Source organism: Atheta coriaria, unplaced genomic scaffold, assembly GCF_025399875.1.
Source record: "Atheta coriaria isolate IRGN ID8LTWV9N9 unplaced genomic scaffold, Caltech_Dcor_3.1 hic_scaffold_6_pilon, whole genome shotgun sequence".
Classification (NCBI taxonomy): Eukaryota; Metazoa; Arthropoda; class Insecta; order Coleoptera; family Staphylinidae; genus Dalotia; species Dalotia coriaria.
In genome coordinates this window covers 2,747,967-2,764,986 of record NW_027045448.1, presented here as the reverse complement: position 1 = coordinate 2,764,986, position 17,020 = coordinate 2,747,967, and the positions used below count along the sequence as shown (strand labels likewise).

The 17,020-nt window shown below is 35.6% G+C and overlaps 5 protein-coding genes and 1 long non-coding RNA gene across 8 annotated transcripts; 2 read left to right on the top strand and 4 right to left on the bottom strand.

Annotated features, from left to right (window-relative positions):
• Positions 1 to 1,923: 1,923 nt before the first annotated feature.
• LOC135793474 (stress-associated endoplasmic reticulum protein 2) lies at positions 1,924 to 2,621 on the bottom strand. Its single transcript, XM_065304455.1, has 2 exons — positions 2,538 to 2,621; positions 1,924 to 2,403 (listed from the first exon to the last, which is right to left on the bottom strand). The coding sequence occupies exons 1-2, from the start codon at positions 2,619 to 2,621 to the stop codon at positions 2,293 to 2,295; spliced, it is 195 nt and encodes a 64-aa protein (XP_065160527.1). The 3' UTR covers positions 1,924 to 2,292.
• Positions 1,924 to 7,638, bottom strand: pins (G-protein-signaling modulator pins). The gene is made up of 10 exons (XM_065304451.1): positions 7,499 to 7,638; positions 7,210 to 7,442; positions 6,879 to 7,157; positions 6,579 to 6,818; positions 6,253 to 6,517; positions 5,913 to 6,116; positions 5,433 to 5,781; positions 5,090 to 5,375; positions 2,538 to 5,031; positions 1,924 to 2,403 (listed from the first exon to the last, which is right to left on the bottom strand). Exons 1-9 carry the CDS (start codon positions 7,541 to 7,543, stop codon positions 4,977 to 4,979), a joined length of 1,956 nt encoding a protein of 651 aa, XP_065160523.1. The 5' UTR covers positions 7,544 to 7,638; the 3' UTR covers positions 1,924 to 2,403; positions 2,538 to 4,976.
• Positions 7,639 to 7,651: 13 nt separating this feature from the next.
• Blos4 (biogenesis of lysosome-related organelles complex 1 subunit 4) lies at positions 7,652 to 9,220 on the top strand. 3 transcript variants are annotated; one of them, XM_065304454.1, is made up of 4 exons: positions 7,652 to 7,788; positions 8,407 to 8,508; positions 8,570 to 8,875; positions 8,939 to 9,220. In XM_065304454.1, the coding sequence occupies exons 2-4, from the start codon at positions 8,449 to 8,451 to the stop codon at positions 9,038 to 9,040; spliced, it is 468 nt and encodes a 155-aa protein (XP_065160526.1). In that variant the 5' UTR covers positions 7,652 to 7,788; positions 8,407 to 8,448; the 3' UTR covers positions 9,041 to 9,220. The 3 variants fall into 3 exon arrangements, with proteins under 3 accessions (XP_065160526.1, XP_065160524.1, XP_065160525.1); XM_065304452.1 differs by lacking the exon at positions 7,652 to 7,788 and adding an exon at positions 7,967 to 8,108; XM_065304453.1 differs by lacking the exon at positions 7,652 to 7,788 and having other exon boundaries at positions 8,117 to 8,508.
• A 1,131-nt stretch (positions 9,221 to 10,351) lies between these two features.
• Positions 10,352 to 15,258, top strand: LOC135794018 (F-box/LRR-repeat protein 16). Its single transcript, XM_065305148.1, has 5 exons — positions 10,352 to 11,372; positions 12,361 to 12,652; positions 12,720 to 12,915; positions 13,024 to 13,172; positions 13,252 to 15,258. The coding sequence occupies exons 1-5, from the start codon at positions 10,650 to 10,652 to the stop codon at positions 13,398 to 13,400; spliced, it is 1,509 nt and encodes a 502-aa protein (XP_065161220.1). The 5' UTR covers positions 10,352 to 10,649; the 3' UTR covers positions 13,401 to 15,258.
• LOC135794020 (uncharacterized) lies at positions 11,896 to 12,376 on the bottom strand. The gene is made up of 2 exons (XR_010548771.1): positions 12,240 to 12,376; positions 11,896 to 12,149 (listed from the first exon to the last, which is right to left on the bottom strand). It is a non-coding gene; the product is annotated as an uncharacterized lncRNA (long non-coding RNA).
• Positions 15,259 to 15,591: 333 nt separating the features above from the next.
• Polr3H (RNA polymerase III subunit H) lies at positions 15,592 to 16,661 on the bottom strand. Its single transcript, XM_065305149.1, has 4 exons — positions 16,295 to 16,661; positions 16,055 to 16,238; positions 15,720 to 15,988; positions 15,592 to 15,656 (listed from the first exon to the last, which is right to left on the bottom strand). The coding sequence occupies exons 1-4, from the start codon at positions 16,403 to 16,405 to the stop codon at positions 15,606 to 15,608; spliced, it is 615 nt and encodes a 204-aa protein (XP_065161221.1). The 5' UTR covers positions 16,406 to 16,661; the 3' UTR covers positions 15,592 to 15,605.
• Positions 16,662 to 17,020: the final 359 nt, after the last annotated feature.

The window sequence follows — 17,020 nt, the reverse complement described above, 5'->3', positions numbered from 1 at the left end:
TTAATACGTAAGTGTTCATACCTAAAAATTTTAACATGTTATATAATGTAAAATGCAATTCTACATACAAATGTGAAAACCGTTTTTCTCTATCTCTAATGGTTTTCAAGATAAGTGCGAAAAACGGGTTTATTCGTTTTCTCTATCATTTCCTAAGCAAAAAATAAAAATAGGAAATTACAACCTTTTATTACCAAATATAGAAGAACATGTGATTCTAATTACTTTATTTTAATAAAATTTTGTTCTAAAATAAAGCTTTTTGATAATAATAAGCCTAATTAAGTCGCTATTCAAATTACATAAATTTTTAATAAAATTGCAAATAGGGCCTAAACGATAAATGCTAGCCAAAAAAGTTACTAAAATAATCAATATAGAATTAAATAATCTATCCGAATCCGAAAACAAAATTTAAAAATTCCAACTTTTAATATCGAACATAAAAACGAGAAATCTTTTGCCTTTTTTATAACAAAATGTTTTCTTAAAATTTTTTCTGGAAGAGAATTCTTTAAGGATCAAGAATATGAAGTCCTTTTTTTCGTAGCCCTCTTAGTTCTCAACATAATCGCAATTTAATCTCGCCGCTTTCACGGGAAATTTAAAAAAAATGTCCGGCCCTGTTGTTCAACCGAAATTTTTTTTAAGAAAAAAGTTCGACCCTGATCTTCAACCGAAAAATTAAAAAAAAGTTTGACCCTGTTGTTCGACCAAAAATATTTTAAGAAAGTAAGTTCGCCCTGTTCTTCGACCGAAAAAAATTTAAACAAAAAAGTTCGACCCTGTTGTTCGACCAAAAATATTTTAAGAAAAAAGTTTGACCCTGTTTTTCGACCGAAAAAAATATTAACAGGGTCGAACTGTTATTCGACAAAAAAATTAAATTTTTGGGGCAAAAGTGGCTATTTTCAAAGTGCTTTTTAGGGCACTTTTAGAAAGGTTAGAGGGTTAGAAAAATATGGATCGCGTAGAGAAACTCTCGAACTTCAAGATTACAGAAAAAAACTTCAAAAAAGTCAAATAGTTCACGAAATGCAGAGTGTTTTGCACATCATGTTTTCAATTTTTTTGAAGAATTCCAATTTTGGAATGGCATTTTAGGGCACTTCCAGAAGGGCTCGAAAATCAAAAAGATATGCATCGTGTAGGGAGACTTTCGAGCTTTAAAATAGCGGTGACAAACTTTAAAAACGTCAATTAGTTCGCGAAATACAAGGTGTTTTCCACACCATGTTTTAAATTATTTAGAAAAAAATGCCAATTTTTAAAGGGCATTTTAGGGCACTTGCGGAAGGGTTAGACGATTGGAGAGGAATATTGCTCTATATATATGTATACATATAAAATTCAGCCGTCCTAATATGACGTAAGAATAATTAAAAAAATATTATAGTTTAGGGGTGTCTGGCTGGTGTTGGAACCATACCAAGTGTCTGGCAATGAGCAGCGCATGTTATATTAACGTTATGAATAAAATATGCAAAAGTGGAGTTTGCTAAAATACCGAATTTGACATCATAATTGGTACATCTTTGTTGGCTGTTAACTGCCAAAGGAACCACTATCCAGGTTTCATAATTGGGGATAGTTCTTACCTGTGTTGGAGACACACATAGACAAAAATTCATATTTCCTAAAATGACGAAAGTCTGGCCGTCACGGGCTCTTGCTCTATTACTCTGATACAGAAGTATGCACATATCAATATTATCAATATTTTGCACGTGATCATAAATTTGCCAACGCAAGCAGCAAAATATCTGCGTTTTAATTATGACCAGACTTATTGCGTTCTACTTTTAAATGGTTCGTTAAGATTACACTAATGGATTGTTGTAAACAATCGTTTTATAACAATATCTTATCAGTTACTACCTATCAAATAATAAAAAAATAGTTTCAGGTAACAAAATATTTAAATCTAGATGGTAAAATATAATTTTATTTAAATTATATATATTTAAACTTATATTTCTTTACATATTTTTAAATAAATCAGGGAATGCAGCTTTCCAAACTCTTCTTTAAATTTATTTAGTTTCATATTGAAATGCAATTGTCAATTTTGTTCAGATTTTCTTTTGCCTCCCAAAGTTGATATAGGTTTTAAAAGCAAATTAATTGATTCATAATCTCAGTATTGCAATTGTCCACAACACCATGTAGGGTAACATGCACACATTGTATAAAACATTAAGTGGATGAGCATATTATTTGTAAATTATCATAGCTTAGGAGAATATTCATACACATGGTGGAACTTCATCATCATTTCATTGTGGAGGGTTGTTATGCCATTCTAATAGACTGGATTATTTGGAACACTGCAGAACCACACACAACGAAGATGAAGAGTGCCAACAGCCATGGTCCAACTGGATATGATTCTTTTTCAGATTTCTAAAATTACAAAAATTATGTTTTAAACCCATGAATATCAAAAGCAGTAATACACTGAACACACTCAATTGAGTTGAAATGCACCCAACATAAAAGAAATGTGTACAATATGGTAAGAGATCGGCTTAACTTACGACTGTTTTGGGTACGTTGCCTCGGTTGAGGACGTTCTTCATCGCTTTCTCGTTGGCGAAACGCATCCTTTGCACGGGAGCCATGGTTTACTGGTGTTTAAGTTAAAACAATCGACCAAATTAAGAAAATCAAAACAGAATGTTTGACACGTTTCTACACGATTAGTGTGTCAAACGAATAGCGCGCTTGCTAGCTTCGCTGGCTTGTTTACGGTGAATGTGAATGTGGATAATGGCAGTTGCTGGTTGGTCGTACTGGGGAACAAAAAGCCGACAACGCGACAAATATTCACTGCGCATGTGGCCAACACGGAACCTCATTTGCTCCCACCATGACGGAGCTCCACGAGAATTCGATGTGAGAGCAATTCAAAATATGTAGTATCGTATGGAAGCATAGATTAATTTCTTGAAACCGTTTTTTTACTAGATTTTTGTTGTTACATGGCCATCTTACCAGTACCTTTGTTTTTATAATTTAAAAAATTGACAAAAGTTACGTACGCACCGCCAGTGCATCATACTATGTGTGTATGGTGTACTGCATTGATGGTACAACATTAACTAGCAAAAAAATCCTAACTTACCTGGTGTAATTTGTTTCCACTGAAATGAAATGTCTTATTGCGACTAGAAGGACAAGTTCCCTGCATAAGAATAATAAAGGCATTCCATGCTAAATCTTTTTGACTTGTACATTTGCGATTATTTAATTTTTTTGTGTTTTGGCATTCACTGAGGAAAGCTTCCATGATTTTTCTCTTTTTAACTCTCTTTCAGTATTTTTAGTTTTTAAATTAAAGAAAAATGGATCTGTAACGACTGACAGTTTATTATATTAAAATTTCAAGAAAATCGATCGTTTCGTGTTTTAAAAAAATCAAATTTTTGTGAGAATAAAACACTATAATACATTATAACACAAATGCAACATTGTGGTTATTATCAGTATGTGAAAATTAAAAAGATATGAATAGTTTGCTAATTCAATAATATATGATAAAAATTACTAAAAAAATGTACAATACACATCTTTGCAACTTTTTAATATTTGCATATTTAGGTATACCTGGATTTAACAAAATATATTTATAATAAACTTGTAAAATAATATATGAAAATAGTGATTAATGATAAAAGAATGGTTATATTAATGTAAGTATCATTATTGTTCTTAACTAAAACCTAGCTATTGTTCCAAATTATTTTAAGTGGGTTCATTATAAGGTAATTATATATTTCTGTTCCCAAACTTTCCCTTTGGAGCTAACAGCAACAGTAAAGATTAATAAGATAAAATTGTGTTAAAACCTAGTCTATTAATCAGACGAGACTTCAAAATCAGTCACAAATCTTTGGATAACCATACGTTTAATAGAATAATATCAATTTGTCGGTTTCTTGTTCATAAACATTTATGGATACCATCGCTTATCAGTCAATTAATTATATAAATGCAGCGAATAAACAGTAGCTTAACAATGTTAAAAGTTTGCCATGGTCAACGGATTTATGTGTGTAAGCTTACCTCATTCTACTCTATAATCAGTGCTGGCAACTTCAACCCTTAGATAAATGCAAGTTGCCACAATATAACAATTTGTCCAACTCATTCGATGACATGATAATAGTAATGATAAATGATTTTACGTTAGATATAGTATAGGCCGTGATCAAGACGCGAACATCGGGCAGCAATAGTTGAAGATGAATGTTTATATGTTTAGTTAATCACTGAAGTACTGCTTAAACAGCAGTAAGAATGTACCCTGCTTCAAACTTAAGTCGAATAAGATAACAATCAGATATCTAGATACATTTCAAATAGAGAGCACATACAGCAATTACTTAATTCTACTTGAAGAATTATATTGCAAAACTTGGATGGTTTCAATAACATTTTAACAAAGACTCCCTCACTCCCCTAATACCTAATTATTTGTTTCAACATCTACATATATATCATTTTGTTTGTAAGTTATATTTTAAAATGAGTTTCAAGCGTTCCCTAGGACGTTACGTATTTTGAGGCATATGCTATTGTTCTGGAAAACTACACTTCCTATCTGTTTGGCATCTTTTTGATAAAACTACATTCTTCTACAATTGTTATAACAGTGGCTCCTTATCTATATACTTTGGCAGTCCATAAAGTAATGATTTTACCATATGCCTTAATGATTTTTTTATAACATTGTGATTAATAATATATATAATACTGACACATACTTATTTAAGAATGGTTATTTAAAATACGATCAATTAAATAAAATGATTTGGAAGACTATCTTGCCAAAAAATCAACTTTTGCAAAGCAAAATAGCTTTACATGTTTTTGAAATGTCTTACAATGGGCGACATACAAATTAAAGCTTAATCCTCTGCAGCAACACCATGGAAAAGCTAACATGTTTTCAAAACTTACACTTAGAACGAAAATTAATGGTTGTTGTTACGCACGTTGCCATTTTTCGGTATGGTCCCATTTGCAACACTAAAACATGAAGCATTTAAATATTAAATTTGTTTATAAATTAATAGTAAATATTTACCCATGATTGGAACGTGGAACCGCTGCACGTTGATCGTCCATGCGTCCAGATGATTGGAATCGCATGATCAACGAGAAAAAGTCCTCGTCTGGTACGGTTGCACCACGACTGGCAGCTGGTGGTGGCGCCTCCGATTCTGCATCGACCATAGGAGCCGAAGGTAACTGAGATCTCTGATCATCCAAGCGCGAACTCTGACAACGAGCAAGTTGCTCCAAAAAGTTGTCATCTGGTATGCTATTACTTCTGGACTCAGCTAGTTGTTGTAAAGAGCCAATTTGTAGTCCTTCAAAATAATTTCAAGATGATTCGTGACACACAACACGGATTAATATTAACTTACCAGGTAATATTGGTAATGCAGCACGCTGCTCATCCATACGTTTGCTTTGCATACCAACAATCATATCCAATAAGTCGCCGGGTCCATCTTTTGGTGGTTGCACGTTTTGTTGGTTGTGTACATTCTGTGCATTTTGCACATTAGTCTTGGATCGTGTCGAAGGGTTCGCGTTTTCTTTATTATCAACCGTCAACACGCAGCGCTGATCATCCATGCGCTTCGACTGAAAACGCGATAATAAATCGAAGAACGAATCTTCATCATCACCCTGCTTCCCTGCCACAGAGTTTTTATCTACAGTGCTATTTTGCAAAACGCTTAAACCACGTTGCTTTCCGTCCGGTGTCATCTAAACAAAACATTAAATCATCAATTTACAATTTTAAAATATATAAACACACTATTACACTGCAACAGAGAACATCGCAACATAAATTAAAACAGCTAATATACAGCAACATAAAACAAAAAGCGGACTACCTTAATTAAATCAAGCTGTTCCATGCTTTCGCGTCTCACCCTTAGCTTGTTGATTGAATGTGAGGACTCAGTCTTGGAATGTTTCGCACTTGCACTGCTGGATGTTGAGCTGGTATCCGAATCAGGCGACTCCGGCAATTTTAAAACTTTCTTCAAATCGGAGATGTTCATTTTCGCCGTCGCTTCACCCATCGGATCGACCAGCTATAATTTATAGTCGTTATCATTGTTAATAAATATTGCCAATTTTGACTTGCACTCAAGTGTTTGATAAATATCAAGTAACATAGATAGTGCAAAATTACTGTGTGCTATATGCGTCAAACAAACTATTACTCACTTCTTTGCTAATTTCCAAATGCTTCAACGCATACTCGAGGGCTTTTTCGTGATGTGATAATGCAGCGTGTGCGTTTCCAAGCGACCAGCATGCTCGCCCTTCACCTATTCGATCACCCAAATGTTGCGCGATTAACAAGTGTCTTAAATGATATTCGATGGCGGTAGAATAGTCACGCAAAAGCGTGTAAGTGTTTCCTAAACTGTAGCAAGCTTGTGCCTCAACAGCACGATCACCCAACTCCTGTGCCAAAACTAATGTCCTCCTGCATGATAAACATAGAATAAGTTATCAAGATAGCAAGTCGTAAATTCAATATTTGTTACTTATAATGGTGTGCCGCTTCGGTAAACTGTCCCATAAAGATATGAGAATTTCCAAGATTACTGTGTGCGCGACGTTCCGCCGCCCGATCGCCAAACTGTCTTGCGATTGATAATCGCTCCTCGTGGTATTTTATTGCTTGTTCAAAATCACCGAGCAAGTAATAGGTGTTTCCGAGGTTACCACACGCGCGACCCTGAGCAGCTACATCTCCCAATTCTTGCATTAATGTCAGGTTTTCCCTGTTTTAATCAAATATATTAAAGACATTTTTAGCTTCCTCAATATGGCATATAACTTACTCATAATATGAAACTGCTTGTTGCAAACAAAGCTTAACATCATCTGAGAATTCACCAGGATCATTTTGGCCAACTCTACCTATATGCTTTCCCTTTGCATGATATACATTACCCAGATTATACAATGCACGTCCTTCACTAAGCTGATCCTTCAATTCTTTAGACAAATCTAAATGAATTTTGCAGTAAATAACTGCTTCATCAAACTTTCCCATTACTTTCAATGTGTTGCCCAGATTGCCTGAAGATTTTGCTTCTCCCAATTTATCTCCCATGGTTCTACAAATAATTACAATAGATAACCATGTATAAAATGAAGCTATTTCAATACCTGGCTAATGTTAGATCATGTGTATGATACTGCATTGCTCTGGAATAATCTCCCAGGTAAAAATATGCATTTCCTAGTTGACTGTAAATAGCACTCAAAGTACGTAAATCATCAGTGCCTGCTTGTATTGCAGCTTGGAAGAATGCCACACCAGCTCTGCAATCTCCTGCCTTGCAGAGCCTTTCACCCTCAAGAGCCAACTCAAGACACATGTTGGTGGTTCCATCGTAACCCTATACAGAAAAATAACATATTAATTGCTTTGTTTGGATAAGAATAGTTTATTTACCTGGGAGTCAGTGGATAGATTTTCAGCACTTGCACTCAGCGACATTATTATCGACGAATTTAGGAATCAAACATTAATTTCTCACTCAATCCACAAGAACGTTTTACCTACTACGTGTTCATTACTTCTGATTGTACTTATTAAGTCAAATGAATACGGACGGTCGGATCACAGTATGCATATAGAAGTTAAATGAACGAAAAGCGAACGAAACGAATGAAATGAGTCAAGAGCGTCCAGCCCAAGCACCGAGTATGGCGCTTACAGCGTAGAATATATTCTTCAATCGTGTGAGTTATTAAAAGGCAGCACTATTATTCATGCTTGTGTTCACTTATGTTGCTTTTGACTGTATGTGTAAATGTATCGCGCTATGTGTGCTACGCTGCGTGCTACTGTGCTAAACGAGTCTAAAATGCTTTTCCTTTCTACATGTATGTACAGCTGCCGCTCACTGACTGTGGAGAGTGCATAGGAGTTCACCTAATTACTTAAATACAACTTGTGGATCTTCGGAGAGATCACTGAATTGTATTAACAAGAGAGATGCGTCATTACAATCACAATATCATGCTTTGTTTAATAGTTTATCATATGTTGTATTAGGATGGTAGGTACATAAGAGATTCGTGCGTACAAAACAACAGGTATGGACTTGTAAGAATTTAAACTTTTCCCACATTATTAACCTTTAAATGATTTGTAATTAGTTAGTATAAATATTTTAATAAGTATACGAACATAGCATTCGAAAGACAACTTGTTTATTATAACGTCAACATTATTAAAAAATTATTTCTGAAGTATTTTTGTCCTGTCCTGTGATTATGCGCTGGAGTTGTGTTGTGGTTGTGTCAAATAGCGAAATGTAATGCACTGTTTTGGTTTCTGTAAAACTTTGGTTTCAGTTCATAGATTATACGCACTGTTATTACAACAAAAACAGCAAAATGATTGAATCAGCGTGCAATGATTACTCGGAATTTCTGAACTTGGATTTAAATACGAAGGTACGTTGGCAATGTTGTGTTGTCAATAGCTAAGTCAATTGTTTTTAAATATTCATTGCAGTTTCAGCCCATAAATCAATCTGTGGATGATATTCTAACTCGGTTAGAAGAGTTTGAAACCATGGTTTTGTTGATACAACAAGAAAGATGCAATGCAATTGGTTTAACTGGATCTTTAACAGACTGTGTTGATATACAACCGCAAGTACAACAATTGTGTCATCGAATTGATTCCTTGGAGGCCTTGACAGAATATTTAAAAACCTATGTTAATTCTTTGGAGAATAAGATTGATGTGATGGAAGAAAAGCTGGGATTTGGTGACAATGCAAATGTGTTTAAGAGTTTTCTAAAGTCTTCACTTTTTGTAAGTATAATTAGATCATGATTTTTAAAGCAGTTGAAATATGTGTTTAATATTTGATTCAAGAAAAAAACAGAGGTAAAACCAGCATCCACAACAATTAGTGCACCACTTAGTGACATATCTGTTCAACAATTTTTTACAAGTCAAGAAGGTGGTTCCCAGTAGTTCCTAATTTTTGATGCAATTTGTGTGATAATTAGAAATTTAAATGCCAATAATGTCAACAAAACAGTAACATTATTGTTAAAGGTCAATTAAAGATTACCATTTTATACATAAATATCAAATTGGTACTGTATTTTGTTAGCTATATAAAATATAGAAATAAACTCTAATCTAACAAAAGTACTATGAATACATATACATAACATTCAACTGTTCCAAATGTATGTTAAGTTTGTTTTATGTATTTTATCAATTTATTATTTACTTAGAGGGCTAAGCTTAGGATCGAAATAATAAATTGCATGTCAAGACTTCATTTCGTCATTGAATAAAGTCGCACTTAAAACATCGACTCACACTTAAAATGTCAAAAACTATGCAAAATATTTACATGTATTTTTGTTTGTCATATTTTATTCACCTCATGTAGAAGAGTTTTGAACCACGTATACGTTGGCATATAAAGTAAAGGTCAGAAAATACTAAATATGGAATACTAATTTGCAGTCTCCGAAAATATGATTAATCTATATATTACCACAAATTAAATTTGTCGTTTGTTTAGAACTCATTCACCTCACTGTCGCAAACTTGTGGTATATACACGTACACTAAAGTGCCTAACTGCTGTAATAACAATTCTCCAATACTCCAATACGTTAATCATTTACAAAAATGGTAAACAATACACTTTCATTGAGGAAATATTTTCTTATTACTCAGGTGGTAATTTTCACATTCCTAATTACAAATGCTATTTCAATGCTTTGATAAATACTAACTATTATTCATGTTTATGACTGATCGAATTTTTTTTCAAACACGTAAAATCGGAATATATAACTCATATCTGCAAATAACAGTGTAGATTGCTGGGAGAATTCCGGTTTAACAAAATAATTTTGGAATTCTTCCAAGCAATTTAACCCCACCAACCCATCACTCCTGATATTCCTGCTGCTGATAAATGTTAAAGGTTACATGAGCCGCGAATAAAACAAGGAGAGCGCAGCCAATCTCGCAGTCGGACTCAGTTACTAGTGGGCTTTGCTTGAATCATTTGAAACGCTTGAATGCTAAAAGGCCCTAGTATAAACTGGCAAAGTGGAGGCGAGCATGCGGTGCGCTGTGCCGTAAGCGTATGTACTGCTTCGGTTGCTTCTGTTCAATATTGATCAGGGGCTGAAGGCTGAACGACTTGGCGTGCGTGGGGGTGCAAAAAGGACGAAGAGGGGTCGGGCAAGTACTGCACACTGCACCGTCCACGATAATATCGACTGGGCGCAAGCGAGCATCCGACGCATACCTACCCGCTCGCAGCAGTAGTAAACAGTGCGGCGTCGCGACGCGACATCATCGAACGCCCGACCGACTTTGTGATACCGTATACGCGTTGCACCACGCACCCTGAACTAATAAAAACCTAACGTTGTGTTATAAAGACAGAAAATACTAACTGTGACGGTGGGCGTTGTGCGTGGCAGGATCTGGGGACATTTCCGGATTTGAAAATCGCTATGGCGTCCTAGAGTGGAAAGCAAAAAGGAACGCAAACGTGTCACGCAGGTGGGTGGACCATCCGAAAACTGACACGGGCGCCAGGAGTGTAATGTCCTCGATATCCGCCCAGGGGGTAGTGGAGCGTGCGTCCGCCGAATTAACAAAACGCATCAATGGCCTCCGCGGCAGCAAGCACCACTCTAACAAGGGCAGCGTTATGGAACGCGTCACGAACGTCTTCTGCGGCAGCAGCAACAACGCGGCGGTGGCGGCGCCGCCGGAGAAACCGTCCCGCCTGCTTCCATCCAGGGGAGGCGCGAAGAACGCGCATCACCTCCACCAACTGCAGCACCAACAACAACAGCAGCAGCATCCACCGCTGCCACAAATGCACAACCAACACCACCACGGAAAACGGGCGCCGCGCTGTCTGCCGCACACCACGCACGTCACGTGGGAACAGCTGATAATGGATGATCGCTTCCTGATGCGCTTTTTCCTGTACTTCAATGCCCATGAACGATGTACCCTGGCGCAGGTGTGCTCAAGGTGGCGTGACGTGCTGTATCGCTGCCCACGCTACTGGTCCGGACTGATTCCCGTGCTGCAGTGCAGAGAGCTGCGGTGCGCCCAGGGTCCCGAGCGCGCAAGGCTCTACTCGTCCTTGATCCGACGAGGGTTTCACAATTTGGCGTTGATGGGCGCCTCCGACGAGGATGCCCTCGACTTAGTTAGCTCGTTTCCATTAGCTTCCAAGCACGTCCACTCCTTGAGCTTGCGATGTTCGAGTGTCACGGACCGGGGCCTAGAGACACTCTTAGACCATCTTCAGGTAGGCATTATTGATATCTTTTGTTTTTGTTCACTTGACCTTGCCTATTGTATTTGGATTATTTTGGTACACGGTGAAGATATTGGTTTTATATTGGGACGAAAATGAGGAGGCACCGGGCTAACATGTGTTCATTCATATGGCAACAAAAAAATATCATCAAAAATTCATTATTTATTTCTATTTGGATTTCAGAATTTCGGATTTATACTTTGAAAAATTGAAATTTGAATAATTTAATATTTCCATTAATTCTTATAATTTGAAACATTATACTTTGCTAACGGTAACTATCAAATTACAAGCAATAGCCATCACTTTGTATCTATTTTTGGCAAGCAGAGATCTTTTCTGATTTATTTATTACGTTTACATTGCTACAAAAACACTTTTTAACACCATATGTTTGTTCCTCGCTTACTTTTCATATATTCAAGTCCTGGTTCATTCATTGTATATTCTTATATATAATTAAAGTATATAATTATATGAGTATTGGAAACGGTTTGAGTAAATATCTGAATTAACGTTTAATGAATAATAAATTTACTTCAGATTTAAAAACAAAACAACATAATTTTACATAGGACATATTTTAAAAATTTAATGCTTAGGTCCAAATTATTTACAAGTCAAATATCATGTTTGTTAGGCTGGTGACACGTATAGGAAGTGGTTGAAAGTTGTCAAACGCCCAGAAACAATTTGGAATTCATCCAAACTACCCAACCATTTGTGACAAAAGCATAACATGAACTTTTGCGAGAACGATTGATACTGTAAACAAGAATGGCATTTTGAGAGGCAATTTGCTTATAGGTACATATTCTGTTGATAAAATCGATTGGGTTACCTATTTATACCTACAGAATGGTAAACAGCAAATGCACCCATCTTCCACTACATTGAACTTACGACTTGATTATATTGTTGGCTGACTGACCGACATTCGTATTGTCGAGTTCCTGATTGTATTTTTTTATTGCAGGCACTCTTTGAGCTTGAGCTGGCCGGTTGCAACGAGATTACCGAGACTGGTCTCTGGGCCTGTCTAAATCCTCGTATTGTGTCTCTCACACTTACGGACTGCATCAATGTGGCGGACGAGGCGGTTGGTGCCGTTGCCCAACTCCTGCCGGCCCTGTATGAGTTTTCGCTGCAGGCGTACCACGTGACGGACGCGGCATTGTGTTACTTTTCACCAAAACAAAGCAATTCGCTCAACATCCTCAGGTTGCACTCGTGTTGGGAACTGACGAATCACGGCGTTGTAAATATTGGTAAATAATCAATTGGTAATGAGGACGCTGTATTTTAACGCTTGTTTTTGTTCTTGGTAAATGGCAGTTCACTCGTTACCCAATCTGACCGTGTTGAGTTTAAGTGGATGCAGCAAGATTACCGATGACGGCGTCGAGTTGATCGCCGAGAATCTACAGAAGCTGCGTTCTTTGGACTTGTCCTGGTGTCCGCGTATCACCGATGCTGCCTTGGAGTATATTGCTTGCGATCTCAATCAACTAGAGGAATTAACATTAGATAGGTTAGCACTTATCCTAATTTGATCCCTCCTAACTCAAAGGACATGTATCAAGCAAACATATAAAAGTTCGTTTATCTTGTAATCCTAATTTAATTAATTTTATCGCAGGTGTGTCCATGTGACTGATATCGGTGTAGGGTATATTTCGACAATGCTCTCTCTTTCCGCATTGTACCTTCGTTGGTGTTCCCAGCTGCGAGATTTTGGTCTCCAGCATTTGTGCGGGATGCGCAACCTCCAAATATTATCTCTGGCAGGTGAGCACTAGTTAATCGTATTATAGTTGGGTTTTATTTTAACATTACACGAGTGTAATAAAAACTTTTGCTGTTTCAGGATGTCCACTACTAACTTCCAGCGGTTTGTCTAGTCTCATCCAGTTGCGACACATGCGCGAACTTGAATTAACGAATTGTCCGGGCGCGTCGCGTGAACTCTTCGACTATTTGAGGGAGCACCTGCCACGGTGTCTAGTCATTGAATAAATTGCAACCTACCTTTACAACCAAAGTCTTAAAGAATTTTCGTTAATTTTGGTTTCCGGAATTTATAATGGTACAATTCGATTAAAGTTTACTGTAATTGACTGCGTAAGTTGTAGTGATAACAAATTGAGGGCCGTTGGAACATTCGAATACAGGATTGAGTACTGAGACAGACTTATGAAAATTATAAATTTCATATGCATCTTAATATGCGTTTTTTGCTAATTATAAATACAATTCTTATTTTATAATAATTTCCGGTTTGCAAAAAAAAATTGATTTTGCGCATTAGTTTGCTTCAGTACACCACCTTGTATAATAGACTGGTTTCCCTCTGAGACTTTAAGTTCTAAGTTGAATTTGATCTAAAAAAGATACTAGTAAAGTTATACAAGCAATAAGTCTCAGCGTGGTTTTATCGCTCTACAACGTTTTCTACTGAAAGGGAAAAGCAAAACAAACTTGATATTTACGATTTAGGTCGGTAATAAAAGATACTTGGATACTTCATACTCCTTTATACAAAAATATATACCAAACTATGGCTTTCGACAAAACGGGAAGCATGCAAGTGCTACTTTGAGAAATGAATTACATATACGTTACAACCTTTTAAAATACCTAAACATAAAAAGCTTTATAGCCGAGTTGCAATTTATACCGTGTATACATATGTACCGTACTAACTTGTAATGTAGGTAGAACGATAAAATGAACACTGATGTAAAAAAAGTACTTAAATGGCCGCTATTCGCAGGCTCACTGTCGAGCGCATCCACCATGACATGAGGACGATAAAATGAAGGCAGGTAACCAAAAATCATTGCTTCCGCAAATAATACTGAATTAAATATTTTAACAAATACTACATTAACGACGCGACACCCAAATAAACCAAAACAAACAACTGCTACTGAATGCTGTTCTAACTGTTATTACTATTTAGATGGTATTAAAAGTATATATTTTTATAGAATAGTTAAAAATGCGCCCTAACCACAACCTGAGACAGATTTTAGCGATGACGTTGAATAAAATACCTTGTGTATATGATTATATCATCATGTAACGTGAGAGGTTTTGTTTTGAATATAAATCGCACGTACTATGCGCTTTTTATATCAGTAACAGCGCATGCAGTTCAAAAGAACATAATATCTTATAATTGGGTTGATTTTATAATCATCAATTAGCTACTAAATTATCCAAGTTTAAAGTTTTACTACATTGAATTTACTACTCGCCAACAATCGGAAACGCACTAAACTAGACTGCAAAGGAAATTGTTCTGTATTGAAGTCCTTTGTTTAAAGAAAAATGTTAGCGCAATGAATTTAACACAATTATAACTTCACTTACTTCACCACCCTTGTTAAACAACTAGTGCAATACCCGCAAACACTCATTAATATCAATCAACTAAATAAATCAAATTAACTAATGATACTAAAATTTACCAAAGCAAAGCCAATTTTAAAACTATACTAATTATGATAATTAATGCATCACGAAAACCTCACCGAATCACAGCAATTGATTGCAGCTGCGGCAGTGCTCCCCTATAATAATTTAACCAACAGAATATCCTAGCTAATGCTTCAAAACAAATTCATAGAAACTAATACAAACGAAAAAAATCCTAAGCAATTTTATGTGTAAATTATGGTTTTCCAAGTTTTTATTTAACCTTTACCATAGTTAGTTATAATCTTAGATTTTAAATTATGTAAATGTGATTTTCTGTACATTTCGGTATATTTTATAATTTGTATAAAAGTCCAAGATAAGTAATGAAAATTTTATGATAGAACAAGGGCATGGACATTGTTCATGGCACAATTATATTTAAATCAATTGATGAATACTTGTTTTTATGTGAATACATTTGAATGTTTTCCAAGAAATAACAAACTAAAAAATGGAGAAAACAAAAAATAAAATAGGTATTTTATAAAAACATTAAGAATCATGGAGTTTTTAAGCACAAAGTCTCAAGTAAGAACAACAAACACCTACTGTCCTGCACAAAACTATGCACATTCTTTTATTATTTGATGAAGATGAGGATATTGACTGGGTGCTATGTGAAAGATATTAAAATATTATATTATGATTAATCGCCCACCAGATGATCAGTATTTACATAGACTTTTTTTATCACATGGCATTTGGAAAGTGTTTGGAAAGTGTTCCAATATGTAAAGATTAATTTTCCCACCATGACAGTAATCCAAGTCCTGGTTCATTGATGCTACCCTATAAATATAATTTATTTACATTAAGAAATTTTAAAGCAACATGGAAATGTCTTTCACTCACTGTTAATGTATAAGGTACTTTTGCTTCATTCGATACATCAGCATTTTCAACTTTCATCATGTTCTGTTGTGGCTGGGTTGGGCAGGTCTCTTTGAAGGACTCTGCTGTCACTCGAAACCTTATTGTTTCTCCAGCATCCATAAATAAGTCATGTTTACCTTCACCAGTTTCATACTCCCAAACCCAGGCCTGTTCAGTTTCATCAAATCTAGATGGATGCTGAAGTGCAGTTGGAGGGATTATAATGTCATCAAAAAATCCCAGTGAAACTATATTCAACAATAAACTCAATGTTTATAGACAATATAGAAAATAATGCATATTGTCATACTGACCATGGACTCCTTCTTCACTGCAACATCTTATTTTTCCTAAGAGGATTTCTTCAATAAATGGTCTAAATACAATGTATCGAAATGTAACCCTTGTATGTGATGATCCATCACCAGGAAATATAAAGGAATCTTGCAGTTTCGTGATATCAAATAAAGCAATGCACAATCCAACATCTAGGACAACCTTTAAACAAACTCTTTTATATATTACAAAATATTTAATGCATATACACATACTACCTTGTTTGCAAGTTTCTTGTTTAATTCGCCGGCTATTGCATCATTCAATTTGATATCAAATTGTTCTGGTAAAATCCTTGTCACGTTTTCCATTTCTGCCAAGACAAACATTTTTTGAATTTGTTTTTCTTACTTAAAATTTTCGAAGGCGTGAAAGTTTAAAATTTGATTTCAGGTTAGAGTAAATGTCATGCCAAGTGTAGGGTTTGGTTTATAATGTAAGGTAATCTAAGTACAGGGCTGTACTATTGCATAATCTATGGTCGCAGCATGGTCACAGCCTGTGGTCAAGCAATGAACGCATCAAGATAATAATTTTAGAATTGGTTCATCCCCACACGTGGTATAGTAGACTATATACTACTATGTATGTGTATTTACATGTTGTATACATAAACATTTATCAAGTTGCCAAGGCAACAACGATATTGTCAAATCGTAAATAGAAATGTATAACATCAAATATGTATTGAAATTTTAGTAGTTGACGTTATTTAAGAACATCATTATAAATTGATTTTTAATTATTGTTTTTATTTTATTTTGCCATAAGACTAGTACAGTAAGAACCCGTAACGGGCAGACTTTAGTCATTTTATGAAAATGTTTCTATGTGTGTACCTAACACAGCAAAGAACGATCCCCAATTATGAAACCTGGATAGTGGTGCCTTTGGCAGTTAACAGCCAACAAAGATGTACAAATGATGTCCTAAGTTTTGTTATT